This window comes from Camelus ferus, chromosome 12, assembly GCF_009834535.1.
Source record: "Camelus ferus isolate YT-003-E chromosome 12, BCGSAC_Cfer_1.0, whole genome shotgun sequence".
NCBI classification, from domain to species: Eukaryota; Metazoa; Chordata; class Mammalia; order Artiodactyla; family Camelidae; genus Camelus; species Camelus ferus.
Window position 1 is genome coordinate 9,500,347 of NC_045707.1, and position 23,138 is coordinate 9,523,484.

The 23,138-nt window shown below is 60.6% G+C and overlaps 1 protein-coding gene across 4 annotated transcripts in view; it reads right to left on the reverse strand.

Annotated features, from left to right (window-relative positions):
- Nucleotides 1-23,138, reverse strand: part of WNT7B (Wnt family member 7B) — a 52,276-nt gene that overhangs the window by 17,396 nt on the left and 11,742 nt on the right. For 3 of the 4 annotated variants that reach the window (XM_032492447.1, XM_032492446.1, XM_032492448.1), the window contains exon 2: nucleotides 9,060-9,286. In XM_032492447.1, the coding sequence (XP_032348338.1) occupies nucleotides 9,060-9,286 (227 nt within the window). The remainder of the gene's footprint in view (nucleotides 1-9,059; nucleotides 9,287-23,138) is intronic. The other variant, XM_032492445.1, reaches the window with a different exon arrangement.

The window sequence follows — 23,138 nt, forward strand, 5'->3', positions numbered from 1 at the left end:
AGAGCCTATGCTTGGGCCACCCACCCACCCACCAGAACAGGGAAACTGCATGGTCTGTGTCCCACCTCACTGACCAGGCCTGGGACCCAGGCAACCTGCTCACCTCCTCTTCCTTCCCTCACTCCCCTGTTACCATCCACGTCTCCCCAGCACCATGCATAGCACCATGCATAGCCCTCCTGGCCAACCCCAGAGTCCCAGGGGTGAGGCCCTGGCACCTATCCATCCTCAAGCCCAAGGCCAAGCACACAGCAGGGCAAGACTGACATATCACAGCCCAGGGGACTAATGGACTGGGAGGAGGCTCACAGGGAGTGCAGGCAGAGGGCCTCAGTCAGAACCATGGAGGGGTCAGCAGGACAGGGAGGCTGTAGGGAGGGACTTGGGTGGAGGGAGACCAGTGCAGGCCCTTCATAAGAAGGATGCTGAAGGCAGGTCCTGAATGACAAAAGTGAGCCATGTAAGGGTGCAGGGAACAGTGTTCAGGCAGAGGGAACAGCAATGCTAAGGCCCTGAGGAGGGAATGAGCTGGCCATGTGTGGTTTGATGCAGGAGAGTCACACTGGGTTGTCTTTGGGAGCCTATGGGGAGGATTTTAGATTTTATTCTACAAAGATGAAGAGCCCCTGGAGGGTGCTGCTTTGGCTGACATTGGAAAGGACCCTCTGGCTGACAGTAGGGGGTGGTGGAAGCAGGGGGACCCACAGGGAGGCTGTTGAAGAGGCTGGGTGAGAAATGCTGATGGCCTCCCAGGGGAGGAGGTGAGTGGCCAGGCTTGGGACACAGTCTGAGGGTGGAACCAATGAGACTAGCAGGTGGACTGGGTGAGGAGGTTTAGGGAAAGACAAGCCCAAAAGTATGCCTTAAGTGGGGCCTGGGCAGCTGGTGGGGGTGTCACCAAGAGAGGAGGGAGAGGGTCAGGTTGGGGGGACCCAGGAACTCCCTTGGCCATGGTAGTTTGGGGTGCCCAGGGGGCAACAGAAGGGAGGCAGGGACAGCAGGGGCAGATGGAGCTGGGGCTCCAGGGGGACTGGGCCCCATCCTTCACTCTCCCAAGTCTCGGTTTCCCCACATAACATGGGAGTGAGCCCAGCGTAGTGGGTTCCAAACCTTTTTAATGGGAGCTTTTGCCAGAAGGCTCTCCCCAAGGAGCAGATCAGAATGGGACTGCTGGGGCTGAAGTGGGGTAGGGACATGAGACAGGCCTGAGGCCCAGCCAGTGGGACGCTGCCGGCTAGTGGGCTCCTTGAGCCCCCCACCCCCACCCCACCCGGCCCTCAGGCCCCCACAGCTTAGAAGGGGGTGGGAGAGTGCTGCGCACCCCTCAACCACTTATAGGTGGAGAGATGGAGGCCAGGAAGGCCAAGAGACACCCCAGGCCACACCAGGGGCCCCTGGTGTCACTCAGTGGAGTGGGTACAGTGCCCATGTCCTCCTTGGAGCTGCCCACGCCCCACCCGTGGCTCTGCAACAGGGCCTGGGCAAGTACCCTCTGCCTGAGCTGCCTCCCAGCACACACGGGGCTCAGGCTGGGGAGCCCTGGGTGAGGGGGTAGGCAGGAGCAGGGGAAGCCAGCAAGCCCAGAGATGCATCAGATCCCTGTCTGTGCACTGGAAAGATCGGAAGCCCAGAGGCCCCGCCCCGCCTCACCCCCTGCCAGCCTGACCCAGGGCTCTGGGTGGGGGCCTGGCCTGGACCACCTGGGTCCCATCCAGGCTCTGCTGAGTGACGGCTGGACAGGCTACCTTGCACCCCTGTGCCTGTTTGTGTACCTGCCGAAGGGAGGTAAGCACATGGCCCACCTGGCCGGGGCCAGGGCGGCGAGGGGGAGGCTCAGAGGGGCTGGCACGCAGGAAACACTCAGTGCACGGGCGCTGCTTTTATTACCCATCCCAGAGAGGCCCGGACCCTGGGCTGGGCGGGCCAGTGGTGGGCGGAGGCCTGTGTGTGCGCCGTGTGTGTGTGTGTGTGTGTGTGTGTGTGTGTGTGTGTGTGCGCGCGCACGTGTGTGTGTGTGCCGTGTGCCATGTGCATGTGTGTGTGCTGCGCTCCCTCCACCCCTCTTTCTGCATGTCTCTGTCCTTCCCTCTCAGTTCCTGCCTCTCTGCGTCCCTCTGTCCCTCTCTGTCCCGCTGGCTCTCTCCCACCCCACCCCAGCCCCTACCCCAGCTGGGCCCCGGCTGAGTCAGTGTCTCCATGCTAAGCTCTTCCCTGCCGTTGTCATAAACAGAGCATCGGAAACAGTCACGCCAGGTCCAAACACGCCGGCACACCCGCACCCGCAGCCTTTGTTCTGACCCAGCGGGGCCCTCACACGCTGCCCAGCAGCCCTCCAGTGGGTCGTGGTCCTGCTGGGCTCGGGGGCCCTGGTCTGGAGTGGGCAGAGCCTAGCCGAGGTCCACGCATCAAGGGGCAGCATGGCCGGAGCCCAGGGGTCTGCGTCCCAAGCTGGACTGTCCTTCTAGAAGCTTCCAGCACTGCCCTGTGGCTCTGGGGAGGCTGGGAAGGCCTCTCCTTCGGCCCTGGCTTCCAGCAGCCTCTCATGAGGGAGGGCAGCCCCAAGCAGCCGGCCCTCGGAACGCTCCCTCCCTCGTCAGGGCTGGTGGCAAAACCAACAACTGTCTGTGAGGAGGGACACAGTGGACCCAGAGCCCCGCCCCCCCAGTGGCTGCCCCTACCTGGCACCTGGACCCCTGCCAGCGCACAGGGCTGAACTGCGGGTTTGAATCTCTAGTCCTTACTCATGTGTGACCTTGGGCCAGTCAGCCTTCTGTGAGCCTCAGTCTCCCCATAAATGATGGGTGGACACTGGGACCTGGAATAAGGATGTTTGTGACAGGCCTGGCCACAGCAGCCTTGGGAGAAACGGTGCTCCCAAAATTGGTCGCAGGAGGGGTTCCCCATGGAAACAGGCTCAGGTCCCAGCCAGGCTTTGCCCTTGGAGGTGAAGGTGGAGCCCGCCCACCGTGTGATCTGTGTCCTTTCCATGGACCAGAGCCCAGAGTCCTGGACCCCTTGTCCATGGAGCCCAGGGCAGAACCCCAGTGCGAGGGCTGAGGAAGCAGAGGGCCTTCCTACTGCTATTCTGAGGACAGACCCCAAGTCCCGGTGGAGCCCGGCCCAGCCTCAGCCCTGCTAGAATGTGCGGCTGCGCCCAAGGTCACACCGGGGGCCTCAGGCAGCTGGCCCAGTGGGGTCTGCTCCCCCAGCAGTGCCCTCGCCCCTCCCAGGCCCCGTCCCCACCCCACAGTCTGTCCTGTCTGTCCCGGCCCTGCCCGGGAGGGTGGAAAATTCCCATCCTGGACGAGTTCCAGGCAGCCTCCAAGGGGCCGTGTGGAAGAATCAACCGCCCAGCCCAAGCCCCTAGCGGGCCCCCCGGGAGGGCCAGAGCCTGATCCCCTCCTGAACGGGCGCTCCGGGAGCAAGCTGGCCTTCTGGTGCAGGGGCCAGTGCCCACCTGGGGTGACCAGGGCCTCGTCGCACCCAAACCAGGGGTGGGCTTGGGTGGCCCTGCTCAGGAAAGTCCTTCCCACCCTGACATTCGAGGCCCCTGTCCCTCATGTCCTAGCTGCCTGGACACCAAGCTTCGAGCCTGGAAATGTTGTCCTGCTGCCTCAGGCTGGGCCTCGGGGCTGGGGTGGGGGTCGGGAGTGACCAAGACAGACAGCAGCCCCCAAAGCCAGGGCTCAGCCCGGCCTCCCAGGCCAGTGCCGTCAGCTCACCCAGGACATCCTGGGGACAAGGCTCCAAGAGCAGGGTTTGGTGGCCTTCTCCCCACCCGCCGCACCAGGCCTGCCCATACAGCCTGGTGAACAGTAACAGGGTCCGCCAAAGGGAGCCACCCTCACACTCCGCACTGACTTCGCCAGTGACCCTCTGCCCTCAGCTGAGCCAGAGGACAGTGTCCTGGGAGGAGACAGTTGGATCTGGGTTCCAACATCCACTCAGCCTCTGAGCAAGGTGACTCCGGGCAGCTCCTGACCCCTTTGAGAACAGTGCCACCAATGGACGTCTTACACGAGTCACATAGGTCATTTCAAATTTTCTAGTAGCCACATAAAGATGGGTGATAATTTTGGTAACATTTTCTTTAGCCAAGATACCCAAATATTACCATTTCAGCATCTCAGTGTAAAAATCATTAAAGAGATCTTTGACTTGCTTTTTTCCTTCCAAGTTGCCGAAAACTGTTGTGTGTCTTACACTCATGGCTCCTCTCAGCCTACACGCACCATATTTTAAGTGCCCCCAGCTGTGTTTCCAAAGGGGACAGAGCCCTTGTCCCTCCTGGGGAGTAATGCTGCACCTCCCTGTGCCTGGTCTGCAAAGCTGGGCAGGGGCTGGGCACACAGCAGGTGCACAGGGCCCGGGAGCTGCCTTTTCTCCTCCAAGAACCCACCAGTGGCCGGTCTGGAAGCCTCCAGACCCTCCCCTCTCAGACTGCTCCCTCAGATTGTCCAGAAACTGGTGCCCTCTGCGGAGCTCCTGCTGCTCAGGGATCGCTCCCAATGCAAATCTCACCCCCAAAGCAGATGGGAGCAGAGACAGTGGTGCCGCCGCCAGCCCAGGCAGCCATGTGAGGCTGGATTAGGCGCGGCCCCTATGCCTGGTCATGTCCAAGTGGCACATGATGGGCAGGACTCAGCGTTCCATGTCAGCTCGGGTTGGGGGCAGGGGCCCAAGCGCACACGGCCGTGGTCCCCATGCCCGGTGCCTGGGAGCTGGGCTCGGGCGGGGGTGGGGCAGCAAGCGGAAGGAAGCCCCTCTCCTGCTCAGAGCCATCTGTGCCTTCCAGGCCTTCTCAGCGCTCACAGCCTTCCAGCCCTGACCCATTCTCCAGCTTCATGTCTCCCCTCCCTATGGTTTGCTCTGGACACTCCCCTCCCGTTCCTGGAAAATCCCGTCCGTTTTCTGGCCTCTGGGCTTTGGCACATGCTGTTCCCTCCACCTGGAGCCCCCTTCCTTGCTCTCAGCCTGGTCTGGGTTACTCTGATCCTCCCTAGGGTCTCAGCTTACACATCACACCATCACGAAACCCTCGACAAGAGTCCTGACTCTGTTACGGTGACTGTTAGAAAGTCCTGCCTTGCTCGGGGTCCCCGGGGGCCCTGAGTTGTCCTTGGAATATGAGGTTCACCCCCGACTCTCCTGTCTCCCCTGCCTCCTCCCCCACCCCATGGAAGAAGACAGCTGAGTCAGGGACACATCCATGCACCCCCTCCCCACAAGCTCAGTTCCAGGTTACAGAAGAGACAGGTAGGAGGGGCCCGGGTGGCCCAGCCTTGCTCTGTAGATGAGGAAATAGGCCTGGGGTGGGCTCGGGTGGCCAGAGGGTGGAGGCTGCCAAGCGTGAGGGGGGACAATGATGGTGGAGAGGGGACCTAGGGTGGGCCTCAACTCCCCGAAAGAAACAGAGCACCAGCGCCAGAGCAAAGCTAGCGCAGGGTCGTCACGAGAAAGGTCTGTCTTACATGGAGTAGTAAGCTCCCCATCCCTGGAGGCATGCAAGCAACAGCACAGGTGCAGGAAAAGGAGCTGGAACCACGCACAGGGACTGATTTGAGCCTTTATAGCATTTCCCTTCAGCTCTCAAGATTTAGGCATGGTCCAAGGTCACAGGCAAGGCCTGAAGGGGGCCTGTCCCACACACCCAGGCCATCCCCCCTCTCAGGGCCAATCATTAATTGGCACCGCTCGAGTGGCTGCTCCCACGAGTGCCCCCGGCTGCCTGCCAGCTCATGGCCCAGCTCCTATCCCGTGCCCGGGGCACCCGCATGCCTCTGACGTGGGCCGGCCTCACAGCTCGGCCCCACTTCCTGCTTGTGACTCCCAGCAGCTGAGCCCAGGGAGGGCAAGGTGCACGCTCAGACCACCATCACAGCACCCAGCGGGACTCCTGCTGCCTACAGGACCCAGCCCAGCTCAGCCTGCAGCCAGGGCCCTCCTAGCGGAGAGCGGGGCCCTCCTCAGATGGTAGTGAGGAGCCAGGGAGGGCTTCATGCCGGTCGGGAGACCCCGGGGGGCAGAGCGCAGGGGGGGCCTTTGGCAGGTGCAGAGCTGGTGTGGGGCTGAGAGACCCCGGGAGGATGAGGCACCAGGATGTGACTTCAGCCTGGTTGTGGACAAGAAAAAGCCAGGAGGGCTGAAAAAGGCATTCCCCTGCCTGCCCAGAGGGGAACTCAGATGTGAATAAGCAGAGCAGAGGGGAAGGGCCTCCCGGGGTGAGAAGCAACAGGAGCAAAGTCCCCAGGAGGGAATGAGCCGGCAAGCTCAGGGAAGGGGAAGGTTGGCTGTGACTGAAGCTCTAGCTTTGAAAGGGATGGCGGGAGGCAGGGGTGAGGTATGGCAGGAGCTACTCAGACTTCAAGCTAAAAACTTTATCCTGGGCAATAGGGAGCTACTGCAGGTTTTGGAGGAAGGGAGTGACACAGCATGGTCGGGACTGGGAAGGAGTCGGAGGAAGGAATTGATAGCTGCCAGAGGAGGGCCAGTGAGGCAGGCCCTGCGGTGGCCAGGAGAGAGAGTGGAAGGATGGACAGGAGGAGCAACATCAGGTTTCTGCTGAGACGACTGGGTGGTCAGGCCAGTGGGGAAGGCTGAGGATGGAGATTTAAGCAGTAAGATGCTGAGCATGTCAAGCCAGAGGCTCCCATGGGTGAGCTTGACAAGTGGTCCACAGGGGGTGGCCGCGCTGGCCTCGGCCCCAGGGGAGAGCTGACTGGGGCGGGGCTGGGAGGAGCAACCAGAGAGGAGGCCCAGGCCGGCTGGGGCCCAGCCAAGGAGGAGGGCTTAGTGGGCCACACGAAGGTCACGAACAGCCTGAACGAGGGTGGTGGGAGGAAGAAAATGAAGGACGGGGACAGTGGGTGTGGCCATCTCTGTGGAAAAGTTTGCCCCTGAAATGCTCATGCAAGTGAGAGGGGGTGTCTTGGGTGAAGCAGAGCCTGAGATGCCCGACCCCGCGGGGAGCCCGCGAGGAGCATCACAGTGCAGCCCCGCCTTCCTGCACAAGGGGGCTTTATACCTCCGCAACCCTGTGGGCAGAGGGCTGGTCTCCAAGAAGGAACAGCGGTGAGACGGGAGCCGAGATCCTTATAGCACCAAGGGATGCTCAGAAAAAGTGACCTGTGTTCGCTATCGGGGGGCCGGTCGCTGGCAGTAGGGCCAACGCTGCTCCTCTGGTTTTTGGAGGGTTCATAGGAGCCTGGCATTTACTGAGGCGCTGTTGGTGAACCTCCCTGCCTGGGGCCTGACCCTGAGGAGAGGCTCAGAGCAGCCAGGTCTCCCTCACCGCCTAGGTCTCAAGGTCCTGCATGAAGGGCGATCTCACACCTCTCTTCAGGCCACGGGACCGTTTCCCCTGCCCGCCCTCCTTTGCACAGTGAGGCAGTGAGGGCTACCCAAAACGGGGAGGAGACTGGATATGAACCCAGCTCCACCGTGGGGCCACGGGCAACCACACAACTTCCCTGGCCTCAGCGTCCACAGCCGCGCAGTGGGGATGCTCACAGCTGCCTCGGAGCCCCGGAGTCTTGCAGGGGGGGTGGGCACCATGCAGGCAAGTGGGCACCTGGCATGGAGCGGGCACAGGTGCCGACACCCTCCCAACTGCGGTGGAGGGGGCAGGCAGCCCCACCCTCTCCCGCTGGCACCTGGAGGGAGGAAGCTGCACTTGGGTGGTGGGGCCCCAGGGAGGGGGCGGTGCCACTGTCCTGGCTGTGCCAGGTGCCACCCACAGGCTGCTCACCGCAAAGGGGCCCCTGGGGGCTTCCCCCTGTGCCTCCCCCAGCCCCACGCAGGCGTTCCAAGCCCTGAGGAGCTCAGCCCTGGCCTGCGTCCCGGCAGCTGTGGCTCTGCTCGGCAGGCAGGCTCCCTGGCCCTCTGGGAACGGAAGGACACATTGTACCCACACGTTTGGAGGCCCACCTGTGCCCGCAGGTTGGTGTCGGGGTAACAGGGCACCCCCTGCACGCCCGGTGCTGGGCCCTGTCACCACTCTCCACCCTCTGACCCTCACAGCGGCCTGGAGGGGCAGGATCTTTCACCCGCCCCGCTCTCACTCTCGCAACAGCCGTTGACTAGGCACCTACTGCATACAGGCCCTGGGGACCCAGATGGAGGCCTGCTGGAGCAGAACTCCTGTTACAAATGAGGAAACTGAGGCCCTGAAGGCCACACAGTGGCTTCCACGCAGGTCAGACTCAGTAAGTCCCAATTTCCCTCTAAGTCCTCAGTCTCCTTCCCTGGAAAATGGGCGCTATGAAGCCTTCCCCAGGGCCGTGAGGACAGGGAATGGGGCGTGTGGCCCAGGCGCTGTGCAAAGCCCAGCGGGGCACAGCCAGCAGAAATCTTGCCGCCCTGTTGATGTGTTCTGGTGGCTGCCTCTGCCCATGGAAATGGAGGCCCACCCACTTCCCTGGTCCCGACTCCCTCTGTGCACCCCACCCACCCCGCCCGCAGCCAGCCAGACTCCTCGCTGCCCCGAGGCGTCCCACCACAGCGTCGCTCGTGCCTTTGCTCACACCGTTCCCTCTGCCCAGAATCCTTTCCACTTTCGGAGCCGCAGCCACACTTATGCAGCACTCCCTGGGGACCGGGCACCAGTCACCCTGCAGGAGCTGTTACTCTTACCCCATTTCCAGACACAGACACAGAGACACAGAGAGACAAAGCCTGACGCCGAGGTGCTCTAACGCCGCCCCGCCCTGCCCACTGCTACCCTGCCCGCTCACGTCCACACCGGGACGGTGTCCCCCAGCCCGACAGTCCAGAGCAAGGGCCCTTGTCCATTCACACAGACTGGCTCCTGTCGACACCTCCCTTGTCCCAGACGTGACGGGGTCCCAGAGGGCCAGGCCAGGTCGGGGTTTCCCTGGGGTCCTGGGAGTCCAGCAGGCCAGGCCCAGAGAAGTGCTACGACAGCAAAGACATCATCCAGCGGTTGCAGAAAAGGGAGTGTGGGCAGCCTGGCCTGGCCCTCCGTGGGCAGATGGGTGGCCCGGCCCCCAGCACCCAGAGCCCCGACGGCAGGGTCCCCGCGAGCCCAGAGGCTCCCTTACCTACTCGGAGCTCTTGCCCAAAGACGGTCTTCTCGCCGAGGGCAGAGCAGTTCCAGCGTCCGAAGCGGAACTGGTACTGGCACTCGTTGATGCCCATCTGGGCCCCCTCCCCGATCACGATGATGGCATCGGGCCGGCTCTGGCAGATGGCGCGCTGCCGTGGGGCCAAGCCGGGGATCTTGTTGCAGATGATGTTGGCTCCCAAGGCCACGACGGACGACAGCGCTCTGCAGGGAGGAGGGCACGGAGGAGGTGAGACGGCTGGGCAGGACCCCTCCTCCCCTAGTTGGTCTCCGTCTGCAAACGTGTTCCAGGAGCCCACCACGTGCCAAGCTCTGCCCTCCAGGGAACACAGCGCAGATCCCTGCCCTCCAGGGGCCACGTTCCACTGACCCACATGCATGATTCTGGCTTGAAAAGGCACACACACCTGCCCTCTCTCAGCCTCAAAATCACAAGAACACGATTGCAAGAACCATGAATCAACAAACAGTCCCATGGAATGCAAGAACCATGGCTCTCCACGCTTCGGAATCAGATACACAGACCCTTCCGGGATTTGACAACCATTAACCTGGAACTGTCCACAGCTGCCCCCCCCCAAGTAGCACATCCCAACTCCCAGACAACTGAGGCTTTTCCATCACTTGGCAACCCCTGGGTCTCCGCTCCCCAGGGCTGCCTGGGCCAGACTGGGAGCCATGCCCACCAGGTCCTGACTCCAGCCACAGCCCATGTGTGACCTTGGGAAGACACTCTGCCTCTCTGAGCCTCAGTTTTCACACCTGTGACGTGGGGTACAAACACTGGTTCCCACCACCATCGCCGCACAGTCTCAGACCAGAGAGCCGCAGGGAGAAAGCGATACGCGTGCGGATGACTCTTAATACTCACTAGTTTCTGGATGACTGGGTGCCCTCAGGGGAGGAAGCAGGGCTGACGCAAACTGAGCACCTACTGTGTGCTGGACTCAGCAGGATGCTTTATTGCAACATCACATCCTCATGCGGTCCCCTGAGGGTGCCCTGTGATTAACCTCCTGGTAACCTCCGGGAGCTGAGGCCCCAGGCAGGAGGGCACAGGCTGGGCTCACTCCCTCTTTACCTGGGTGTTATCGGCGTGGTTCTTTGTTTGTTTAAGGAGGTGAAATCCACATAGCAGAATGGTAACCACTGTGAAGTTCTACAGCACCGGGTACATTCACAGTGTTGTTCAAACACCACTTCTGCCAAGTTCCGAGGCGCTGTCACTTCCCCAGGAGGAAACCCCATACCCCTTAGCAGTCACTTCCCTCTCCTCCTCCCCCAGCCCCTGGCGACCACTAATCTGCCTTCTGTGCCTGTGGGTTTGCCTGTTCTGGACATTTTTTATAAATGGAATCATACAACATGTGACCTTTTGTGCCTGGCTCTTTTCACTTAGTATGGTGCGCTCAAGGTTCACCCATGTTGTTTCATGAATCAACACTTCCTTCTTTTTTATGGCCAAGTAATATTCCATTGTCTGGAGAGACCACATTCTCTGTGTCCATTCATCACTGATGGACATTTGGGTTGGTTCCACCTTTTGGCTTTTGTGAATGATGTTGCCCTGAACACATGCACACAAGTTTTTGAGCCCCTGTTTTAAGTTCTTCGGGGCAGGTATCTAGGAGTGGAATTGCTGGGTCCCATGGTGGTTGTGCTTTTTGAGGAACTGCCAGACGGTTTCCCACAGAAGCTGCACCAATTGGTTTTAAGCACCAGAGGAGATGGGGCAGTAAGCTAAGAGGTGGGGGGTGCTGGTTCCTGAAGAGCTACGGGTATGAGGTGGGTTTCAAGATAGCGTCTGGCTTCAAACAACAGACCAGGGGGCAAAAGGTGGGAGTGGGGAGGCCACGAGGGGCTCCCCAAAGCTGATGCCCAGGCCCCAGCCTCCTGGCTCAGTGAGCTCCCTCCTTCTGCCCACGGCCTGCCAACCCTTTTCTTGAGAGAAACGAGTCAGTGTTTTTCCAGGGCAGCCGAGCACCCACAGCCAGATGGGAAAGTCCCCGTGTGGCATGAGCCCACAGCACGTGCTGCGACCAGAACGCCGCGGTGACACTCAATCCCCGTGGCCCGCCCGCCCCGCCCACTAATCTGGCCAAGACCCCCCTGGGTCTCCCGCGGGCACAATGGGCAGAAATGCCCAAGGCTGGCGTGGAGGAAGAGCATCTGGCCGGGTGGGGCTGGGAGCGGGCTGGAATCTGGGGAATTCAGCCCCAAGTAATTGTAGATGCTCAGAAAACCAACCCGGGGAAATGAGATGGATGGGAACCCTGCCGGGCACCAGCCTCCAGGCCTCGGGCGGGAGCCCCGAGGCTAAAAGCACGTTCCCAGATTCTTCCAGCAGGCTCTAGGCTGCAAAGCCCTGGTGCCAGCGTAAGAGCCCCTGCTCCTGGGGGCAAGAGTTCAGACAAACTGGGCCATGGGGGAGCCCCAGTGGGATTTGGGACGGACCTAGGGGCAGAAACAGATTATTGCAGCTCTGGTCTCCCTCCTCCAGGCAGGCCCCCTCCCATCCCGCTCAGAGCCCGCCCGTAGCCCCCCCAGCTCCTTTCCTCAACCTGGAGGCCTCTTGGGACTGGCCTGACAAGCCGCGCCTCTGCTTATGCTTGTCCCTCTGCCTGGGAGGCCTCCCTCCCTCCCTTTTTCTGTCTGACAAACTCTCCTTCCCTTCCAGGGCCAAGTTCAAGCCTCCAGGCACTGAGGACATGCACAGTGGACACTTGTCACCCCTGGTCTCACTGTCATTGTTCCACACCCAGCTCCCCCACCAGCCCACAGAAACCTCAAGGGCAGTGCCAGCTCTGAGCTGACCCTGGGGCCTCGGGCTGCCTCGTGCAGCCAACTATGAGTGTGTGTGGACAGGATGGATGAATGAACGAATGAGTAAACACTCAGGGATTATGTCTAAAAGAGCTTCTGCAACTCAGTCACAAGAAGACAGTCCAATTTAAAAATAGGTGAAGGCCTTAGATATTTCTTCAAAGGGACAAATGGCCAGTGATCACGGAAAAGATTCTAAACATCACTCATTAGGGAAACACAAATCAGAAACACAGAGAGGTGCCACCGCAGAGCCACTAGGACGGCTGTGATCAAAACAACAGAAAATAGCACACGTTGTCAAGGATGTGGGGAAACTGGAACCCTTGTGCATTGCTGGTGGAATTGTAAAATGGTCCAGCCGCTGTGGGCAAGAGTTGGAAAAGTCCAACTCAAAAAGGTAAACACAGAATGACCATAGGACCCAGGAATCCCATTTCTAGGTGTATATCCGAAAGAACGAAGGCAGGTGTTCAAACAAAAACCTGTACACAAATGTTCATAGCAGCACTAATCACAATAGCCCAAAAGAGGAAATAACCCAGATGTCCCTCAACGGATGAGTGGCTAAACAGAATGTGGTCTACCCAGATAATGGAATATTACTTGGTCATAAAAAGGAATGAAGTCCAAAGATATGCTACATGGATGAACCCCAGAAACATTATGTTCAGTGAAAGAAGCCAGACACAAAAGGCCACATCTTGTCTGATTCCTCATATATGAAATGCCCAGCAAAGGTGAATCTGCAGAGACAGGGACAGACTAGTGGTTGCCAGGGGTTGGGGGAGGGGGAGTGGGGAGTCACTGCTTAATAGGTGTGGAATTTCCAACTGGTGTGACGGAAAAGCTACAGAATCAGGGAGAGGTGATGGTCACACAACATTGTGAATGTACTTAACACCACAAAATTATATCCTTGAACGTGGTTAAAGTGGCGAATTTTGTGTTAAATGAATTTGAAACACAGATTTTAAAAATTCTGTCTATATACAGGACTTCCATACTCTCAGGCATAGGTGGGATGGGTGGAAGGGGACAAGAGGGGCCTTGCCCACAGACACCCTGCTTTTACTCACTTAATGCTTCCCCAGGGCGAGGGTGCCGATGGAGTAGGGGCCTGGAGCCCCCAGCCCGGCTCCAGCATGCTAGCACATGGATTAGAGGTGAAGCAAAGGCTTCAGAGAAGACAGTCAGGAGCATAAACAAGCAGGTATGGTTGATAATTCAGAAATGACTTCAAACTTGTCTCCCTTAGAACCTGAGGATTTTCCCCCTAAAGGTACCAGATACTCCCCTTCTGAGCACCGGTCTTGGACGACACGCTCCTCTGCTGTGTCTCAGGCCTCTCCAGGCAAGATGAGCCTGGCCATTTCCATGTTGCAAGTGCGCAGACTGGAGCTCAGAAAGGCTAGTGGACCTGCCCCAGGCCACACAGCCAGGTCCCTGCTTCCAGAACCCCGGTGGAAGCAGCCCCGTGGCTCAGGGCACAGCACAAAACACAGCTCAAAACACAAGCTGACATGGTTCCCTTGATCAGAATCCTCCAGATCACTTGCTCCTTCGTCCAGGTTTATGGACAGCTTCCAGTGCTGGCTTCTGAGGTCTGACAACCAATCTTGGCGCCGTGTCCATCCCCCCTGACAGCCCCACACATGCCCGGCTAGTCTGCCCTCTGCCCTCCCTGTGCGGGCCTGGCCCTGCCACCGCCTGGGACCTGCCCACGCTGTTCCTCCTGTCTGGAGGAGAGGGGGCTGCAGATGCCAGGGCCCGCGGCTGGCCGGCATTAGGGAACATCAGTGTAGGAAAGGGGTAACACAGTATGACTACATCACTGCTGCTCTGGAGGGCAGAGGAGGGCGGACCAGGCGGTGTTCCGGGGTAACCGGCAGTTTGGGGGTGAGGACATGCTAGGGGTGCTCTCCGCGAGCTGTCTCACGCGGTGGGCCCAGCTCTCACCCCAGGTGCCCCAGGAGAGGCCGGCAGCGAGGCCCTGCATGTCCCCAAGCACAGGGAAGCCAAGCGGGGAGCTCGTGTTTCTGTCACTGACTTTCTCCATGGAAAATTCTGCTGCGGCTCATCCCCCCGCGCTATTCAGGGGCCTCAGGACACAGGCAAGATGCCAGGAGGTGTGGGCAAAGCTGAAAGTCTGGAACTTTCCTCACCGCTGGCCTGGGCCAGTCCCACAAAGGGAGCTTGGAGGACGAGGGTTTCAGGTGCTGCAGACAAGCTGCTGCCTCGTCCCCACCCGCAGGGCTGAGGACCGGACCCTCCCGTCTCAGACCAGAGGCCCAGCAAGGAGCGCTTCACGGCCATGTTGCACGCACCGGGTCTGAGCCGGCATGGTGCGAGGAGGCAGGTGCCTCTGAGCAATGGGAAGATCTTTCCACCTGCCAGAGGGGTCCAGTGGATGAGGCTGCCTCCAGGACAAGGGGGTTCCAGTGAGGGTAAGGGGCAGGTGACCACTGCCAGGCAACAGATGGGCAGAGACGTGGCCAAGGGATCGGGGCCTTTGCTGCAGCATCAGCCGGGTACAAGCCCCCACTGGCAGCCCTGCGGGGGGGTTAGGAACCGGAGTGTCGGTGCGGGCCGGCTGAGCTGGGACCCCGGCTCTGCCTTTTCCTGGCTCTGAGACCTCAGGCAAGTTTCTTAACCTCTCTGTGCCTCAGTTTCCGCATCTATAAAGTGGGAGTAATAATAGCCATGATGGGGGAGGTTATAGTTCAGTGGTAGAGTGAGTGCTTAGCATGCATGAGGTCCTGGGTTCAATCCCCAGTACCTCCATTAAAATAAGTAACATGCATACATACACACATACACCAAATTACCTACCCCCTGGCCCCACAAAAAAAAGAAAAAAATAATAACCATGATGCATCACAGAGCTGCCAGGAGGAATGCATGATTCCAAGTACAGGGCACTTCGTAGCTGGCCTGTGGGGAGAGCTCATCGATGGTGGCCACTGGTAACCCTCATGGCCTGAGACTGGAGACCCATCACTGACTCTCATTCACTGAGCCCCTGGGATCCAGCCTCCTTGTGGGGATCGGGGACCAGCTATGTCTATCTGGGGCACGAGCGCTTCAACAGGCAGTTCTGAAGCCAGTGGGGGTCCCCATCACCACCAGGGGCTTCATCCCTGGGCCAGCTCTTTCTTCCCTCCGAGCCAGCAATTTCACTCTGGGGTCTATACATCCAGCAGAAGCAAGCGCTTACATTTGCCAAAGGACATGCATGCGTGTCTCCAGCTCAACCCGAAAACAAGAACCTCGGTTCCATCACCGGGAGAATGACAGAAAAACTGTGGTACATTCCCACAGCGGGACGCAAACCGCTTACACACATGACTCTCCCAGACCCTGTGTTGAGCAAAAGACAGGAAAACATGGATGTTACCACGTAGAAGAAGCTCCAGATCAAGCAGAACTCAGCTAGATAAAAACCAGAATGGAGTTACCCTTGGGTGGGAGGCACTGATGGAGAGAGGGCACCAGGGAGCCTGCTGGGTGCCAGAATGTTCCCTCTCCCTAGCTGGGTAGTCGTGACATGGGTGCCCACGTATGTAAACATGCGTCAGGGCCCACTTGAGATTCCTGCGCGTGATGCAAGTTATTCCTCGACAAAATGTAAACTGTTTCAATACAGAACTTTACAGGGCTGGCAGGACAAGGCAAGAACGAAAACTCCAAGCTTCCGTACAAAAAGTAAAATAAAGAAAGCACACTGAAGAAATGCAACGTGAACACTAAAAATCACTCCTGTGTGCTTTGTGTGCCCGGCCTCGAGGGGTGCTGACCCCTTCTGCAGCATGGGTGGGTGGGGTCCGCTGTGGCTGCGGAAGGCGGGGGAAGGGGGGCGCCCCCTGCAGGCAGAACTGGGCTGGGCCAGAGCACAGCCTGGATCTGCTGAGAGCTGTCCCCTGCCTGTCTGCCGCCCTCCAGCCCTAGCTGGACTCTGTCCACAGATGTTGGCAGCCCAGCCAGAGGACCACACCTTGGTCCTCTGGGAATGCCATATGGCAGAGACAGGCTGCCTCGGCAGCTCCCAGGCAGTGAGGGGGGTGCGCACAGGAGACCCTGAGGACTGTGGGGGTGGAGGGAGCCCTTCATGGGTGGCACTGTGCCAGGCAGTGCCATCCTGGTCTTAGCCTGCCCCCAGCCCAGCACTTGAGCCAGTGGGCAAAACTGCCCACCTGCTCGCTGTCCTCTGTCCAGAAGAGCTGGGCCCCCCGGTGGGGCCAGGCCCCATCAGGTGGCCTCCTCCCAGTTGGGCCTGAGCCTGGGAGGGGTCAGAGCTCTGGCCTGTGGCCACTCTAGCTTGGACTCCTGTCTAGGCCAAGCCCCACTCCTACTGAGACCCAGGCTGGGGGCTCCTGGGGCAGCCTCCCCCTCCCAGCACCCGTGGGGAACTTTTGGGGCACCCGAGAGTCAGGGACCCTGAGGACCTGAGACAGTCAGTTGGAGGAACTATGCTCAGGATTAGAGCCATCCTGTCCTCCTCTGTCTCTGCGTGGGACACCCTGCTTTGTTCAGGAGCTAACCCCCCGCCAAAACCTGCCCCTACAGCTAGGAATCTAACCTAAATCCCTCATGCTGTTAAACTCAAGGCGGAGTGAGCACCTACTGTATGCTAGATCCTGGGCTCAGGGGTCCCGTCAGTGGGAAGGCAGATGTTACAACAATAATTATTCTTATTGTTGTTATTCCTTAGAATAAGAACTGAAAAGGTCCAAAAGGTCCAGCTACCTGCCAAGCAGCTCATGGAGGGAGGGAGCAGAGACCAGGACCCGCACCTCCTGGACCCAGACTGGTCAGTGCCCTGGCCTGGCCCGGCTGACCCTCAGTGGTCACCATGGAACAGCCAGACAAGTGACAGATGGACAGGTGAGCCAGTGGGACGCATGGAGACATGGCTTCGACACAACTGCTGGGGCCTCCCAGGGGCGGTGACCCCAGCTCATGCAGGACATCCTCTGTGGGGCTGGGGCCACACGTGCACCCCATTTGCTCTTAGACTGGTACAGGTCAATAAAAATCAGCTTTCATTCACACTGTAATATTGCTGAGAAAATGCCAGCTTCTTACGAGAGCCTAGCACTTCAGGTCCCAGGAGGCAGGCAAGGGGCTGGGATTATGGGGGTGTAGCCACCCAAAGTACCCTCGAGAGGGTTTTGATCCACAGGCACCACCAGTGACAAGACAAACTGTGTCTTTCTGCTTAGAACGCCAGAGAGAAATGGCGTCATTGCCAGCCCAGGTCCACGTGGCGGAACAGCCTCTTAGACCCGGAGGAAGCCTCGGGCCATCTGATCTGTCCACGGAGCCTTCAAGTATAGCCACGGATGCGGCCGCGGGAGCCAGCACCTCCACCTCAGCATGTCCTCTCTCCTACGAATTCCCCAGCAATCCACCCCACAAACCACAGCCGGGGACAGAGATGCCCAGCAGAGGGCGAACGGCCCACCCTGGCAGGGACCACAGCCTTGCTCCCCAGCCTGGCCCAGAGCTCCCTCTCACTGGACCGAGCACCAGCTCTCATGCAGCCCACCCCACTCCCAGTGCTGGGCTGGAGCAGCCCCTGCCCCTAACCAACCGCAGAATCCTGGAAACGTTCCCGAGGCTAGGACCAGGGCAGCACTCCATGGGGGAGACTAGGATCCAAGTACTTTCCGGAACCCAGGCCTTGTGACCCAGCCTGCTGGGCCTCAACACCCCAGACCCCTCCCAGAGCCGCAGGAGCCAGGAGAGGGTCACTGGGGGACATCTGACCCCTGCCTTCCTCCTGGGGCAGAAGCTTGCACCACTCTTGGGAAGGTGAGCAGTGATGAGAGAGGACTTCCCCAGAGGCAGCCCACCCCGACCCCTGCCTCTGGGGCCACCCCCACCCCCAGCCTGCCCCTTGGCCCCGCCCCAACACCAGCAGGGTGTGGCCTCGCCGCCTGAGTCAGGCCTGCCAGGCTGCTCCTCATTGGTCCTGGGTTGGTGTCAGTCATGAGGCTGGCCCCAGGCACGCCCCTTATTACTCACTCTGACACTCCCTACATCACTCACTCTGTGTTCTCTCCAGGTCCTCCTCCCAGGCCTGCTGGTCTCCCTCCCCAGGGCAGAGACCCTCCTCAGGGAGGCCTTCCCACCCACTGGCCCCCCAGGGAGCCGGGACTCTGTGCTTGGCCCCCTCAGGCTTTTCCTGATGCCATCTGGGTCCGGGTCTGTCTACCACCACCAGCCGTAGGCTCCCCAGAGTCGGGGTCCCCAACATTGCCCAGTAGCCAGAGGGCCCTGAGCCAACCTTGGACATAGCCTCCCACCCCAGCCCCAGCTCCCTGGGAGGTGGGGACAGGTGGCTGAACTGGGCCAGATCTCCAGCCTCCCTCCAGGCCGCCATCCCTGGCTTGGCCCCGGCTGCCCAGCTGCCCAGAGCTCCTCCAGCCCACGCTCCTGGCCCCGGGCACTTCGCAGTTCTTCCTTCTCGGGCATCCTCGGGCAAAATATTTGAAGAATGTTCTAATTATCTGTGATCAGCCAGGGAGGCAAGCCTGGGTCCACTTGTCCAGGAAGTAACTCGACAAATACCTGGGAGGCAGCACCTGGCCCCTACGCCCACCCAAGGCTCTGTCCCTGCCAGCCTCTCCCTCTGGTGGGCAGGAGTTGGCCCAGAACTTTCCAGCCACAGACGGGCCAGAGGAGGCTCTTCGGCTCTGAAGCCCCGCAGGGTCCCGTGGGGCAGGGTAGGGGCAGGGGTTAATGGCGGCCCCAGTGCTCCTGCTTGTCAGATGGGGCTAAGAACGTCCTCCAGGTCTGGGGCCACTGCAGACCCCTGGGGCGATCGCAGTGCCAGGGCTTGGGTCCCCACAGCCCCCTCCTGTCAGACAGATCAGGACAGAATGGAACAGAAGGGCTGATGCAGCCGACGTAGGGCCTCCTGGCACACAGGCCACCTGTCCCTGCTCTGCTTTCTTGAATCTGCTCATCTTCTTCCCCTGCTGGGGTTCCAGGCCAGCCTGGGGGCGGGGAGTGTGCAGCTTGGGGACATCCCCAGACTCAGGAAGGCCACTCCAAGGCTGTTCTGAGACTCAGTTTTCTCATCTGAAAATAGGACACAATCAGCCCTTGGTTGGCAAATGGCCAGGAGGTACCTGAACCTCATGGGACAACGGGGTGGGGAGAGTGTGCAGAGGGCAAGCCTGATCGCAGACTGCCCTGGCCGTCTGAACTGTCCCTCCCCTGCCCAGTCACAGGGCCCGCACTTGAGGGGGACAACAAGCCAAAAAGACCACCCTTCCTAGCCGCATCCCCGACCCTGTCCCACCTCATCTCCACGGGGCCTCTTCAGGATGGGCCTTTCCAGCCCCCTTTACAGATGAGGAAACTGAGGCCTTGAGCAGAGATCCAGAAGGGAGCTTCATGGCAGTAGGCAGGGAGGAGGGTGTCCCAAGTGGCCTGGAGAAAGGCCTGGAGGCAGGAAGGGGCCCAGCTGGGAAATGAGGCCACCTCGCAGGCCCTCCTGCCCCGCCAGGGCCTCAGGTTCCCACCTCCACAGCGAGGGGCGGAGGAGACAATCTAGGTACCTGGAGCTGTATCCTAAAGAGGGTCTCTGGGTTTGGGGTCCTGTGTTCGGGTTCTGCTCAGCCGTTGACTCCCACTGGCTTCAGGAGCCTCAGTTTGCCCATCTATCAGGTGCGCCCTGCTGGGGTGGCGGCTCCTGCGGGCTGGCTCCCCGCACTGTGGTCCCGCCCGCTGCAATCTTTCCAGGCCACTGCTCTGCTCTGCTGGCCCCGCAGTGTTCCCAGGAAGAGAGCGGAGAGTCAGCCTGCTCCCTGGGCCCGGGGCGGGCGGCTGTCCACCCGCCCGCCCGCCCTCCCCACATAGCTGGCATTCCTGGCCTGGCATCCCAGGACCCCACCCTGAAGAGAAACCGGGCAGCCTGGGAGAAAGCAGGTGGTGGGCAGGGGGTTTGGGCAGGGCTGAGGCCACGCAAGGTGGATGAGCACTGGTGCAGGGAGCTCATGGCTGAGGGAGCACAGGGGGCCGGGGGATCCATCCAGCCCCCACCTCTGCCAAATCTGTGAAATTGGAAACTCACCCAGTCATTGTGACCCTCAAACCTCAGGACATTGACCTCTGACCCTCAGAAACTTCCAGACCTCTGCTGGGCATTTAGGGTCCATCATCTTACTCCTGGGTTCTGGCCACACTGGACCAGCAATTCCCCCTCCAGGGGCGCACTGCCCCACCCCCAGGAGCCAGGCAAGATTCAAGGCCCAGCTTGGTGTCTCCTCCTCCAAGAAGCCCACCCAGGTCTCTCCTCTTTTTTCCCCTCCTCCCACTCAGCATGGTCACGTCTATGCCGGGCTTCTGAGGCGGCTTTTAGGGGCTGAGACTGAGCAACACCTGTCTGGCCAGGCCACGACCACACTTTTGCATCTTCTGCTGCACCCTGACCTTCCCTAGACCTCACCCCTGAGTTTTCTCCTCACTCCCCACAGTACAGGTGGGGACACCAATGCCCAGAGGGGCCATGGCACCTACAGCCACGTGGTGAGCTGAGGTCCAAGCAAGGAGCAGACCCCCAGCCCCGGCCTTGGCCTCCACCCCAAAGCCCCAGATCTGTTGGAATATGGGGGCATCTTACAGGCTTGGATGACCAGGATGCCAGTCTGAAACCTCAGGACAGACGGATGGACAGACAGGCGGGCGGAGCAGGTGGGAGGAAGCTGGCAGGCCCTGCTGGCCCGTGGCCAGGCTGGGAGTCCGGGCGCCTAGTGGCTTTGCCAGTGCCTCGGCCTTCCTGGCCACTCTGGACATGTGTGAGGCATGGGGCCAAGCCCCTGTGGACAGTGGACACTGAGCCACCAGCTCTGTGGAGACTGCAGGGCCAAGCTCCTGGCCCCAGCACTGAGCCTCAGGCGTACATGCTGGAGGGTCCCTCTTCAGGAACAGACGAGGACAGGGGCCTGCCTCCGCCACTCAGCACCTCAGAGCGAAGTGTGAGCTGGAGCAGAGCCCAGCCCCACGCAGGCTCTCCCCAGTTCTGCGGCCCCACCCTCTGCTCTCACCGAAGCGGGGGACCCCCCTGGGCCAGATCCCCTGGGCGCAGTGCCCTCACCACCCACCTCCTTTTTAAGCGTCCCATTGCTCTGGGCTGCTCCCTCCAAGAATTCCTGGGCCACCACGGCTTCCCAAACCAACTGCCTCAGCTTGGATGCCTTGCAGGACAGGGTGTTCACTCTCCCCGGGAGCAACCCACTCCATCCCCCCACCCCACCCCACCCAGCCCCGTTAGCCTGGCTGTGATGACCCATCCAAGGTGAGTGCTTCCTGGGGCCAGTATCTTCAGAATACCCCCCTGGGCGCAGGGGTCCCCAGGGCTTGCCCAAGGTGGCCCAGGCCTGAGCACCATCCTTGCTTTCCGAGGCCAGCCCGCCCCGTTAGACAGGAGCAGTGCCTTGTCCACAGCCAGACAGCCACCTGGCAGGGACGCGCTGCCAGAGCCAAGAGCAGGCCCGGGCTCTGAGGCCTTTCTCCCACTTCCGGCTCTGCCCCAGGCTGGTCAGTTTCCTCACTCTTCCACTGCCCACTGCCGTCCTCCCACCTCCCCCTCTTCCTCCCTGCAGGAGTCTCCACCACAGAAGGCAGGCCAGGGGCAGCTCTAGGCTCACACTCAGACTTGACTGCAATCCCTTGGTCTCTGGGATGGGCTGGGAAAGCAACCTGCGGTGGCCCGGGGGCCAGCTAGAGCCTCCCCTCCACAGCCCACTTCTCGGGATGGAAGCTAGACATCGAGGGGGACTTCCCCAAGCAATGGCGTCATCAGACTCATAGCCTGCCTTGCTGCAGGAAATAAAGGAGCTGGGCTGGCTTGGGGAGGCAGGTGACCAGCCCCTACATAGTCCCCCGAGCTGCGGCCTGGAGTGAGGTCCTGCCTAACCGCACAGCCAGCCAGGCGGGGTCTGAGACAGAGAACAGGTGGGAGGCCCTGGGCAGCGCTCAGCCCTGAGCCAAGCACCCCTCCCCAGACACTGTCCAACACAGCCCTGATGTAGCACGTCCAGGCCGGTGTCCCTGGGGTTCCCCCTGCCCTGTGTGCTCTGAACTAGTGGGAACAGGGTGAGTGACCAGAGTCCAAGGCTGCCAATTCCCTGTCCAGTGCACCACGACACCAGGCTGCACCAGCCAGCCCAGGGCTCCCCATGCACACTCGGCCGCCTGGCATCCTAGCCTATTTCATGGACCTGAGGCTCAGCAGGCTCACCCTGGGACCCTGGGCATGCTACACACCATGCTCCACCCTGGGGCAGGGCCACCATGAAGGGTGACAGCCCTGTCAGGGAAGTGCCAGGGGCGTGGTCCATGGGGGCGGCCAAGCCAGCACTTCAGCCCACTGCAGGGCCCAATCTGAGGCACGGAGGACACAGGACTGGCCCGGGAAGACGGGTGACAGATCTAGTTGCTTCTGGAGGGGGCGTGTCAGAAGCACCTGGAAACTCCCAGCACTCCCGGCCAGTCACCCTGGAAAGACTAGGGAGCCAGGAGAGCCTGGCAGTCATCCAGCCCCCGAGACCACCCCCTGTGCCCACCTGCACCAACACACCTGGGGCCTGGCGGCCTCTGCCACCACTGGGCGGTGGGCCCTGGACAAGTCAGTGGGCCTCACTGGGCCCCAGACACACGAGCAGCCGTCTGACCATCCGACATGCTTTGCTGGGAAGCAGCTGAGAGCGGAGGGCTATGCTGGATGCCGGGGCTGGAGGAGTGCAGGGGGGCAGCGGTCAATCTCACAACCACAGGCCTGGCCTCTTGGAGCTTGGGTGCTGACAGGGCTCCCCTCCCACACTCTGCCTCCCATCAGTCTTGCAGATCCTGCCTTGGAAAGTCCGTCCCCTCCCCTCTGCAACCCCTCCATCTGAGGCCGGCAGGACCAGCCTCCTCCCCTCATCCCATTGTCCTCCCTGCACCCAGGGTCTTTCCTTAGCTCTGGATGGAGCTGCTCATCCCTGCCCTGCTCAACCCACCCCCAGGGCTCCCCAGACCTGGGGCAGCTGCCCCCACCACCACTCCGACCTCACCTCCCACCGCCCCGCCCAACTCTAACCAGCTCTACCCACTCCCAGTTCCCCCAGCCCCCCCTCCATCCTCCCCGTCATCCCTCTGCCAGGAATGCCTTCCCTCCAGCACATTCTTTAGGACCCAGGTCAGAGGTCATCTTCTGAGGGAGGACTTCCCTGGTCCACCT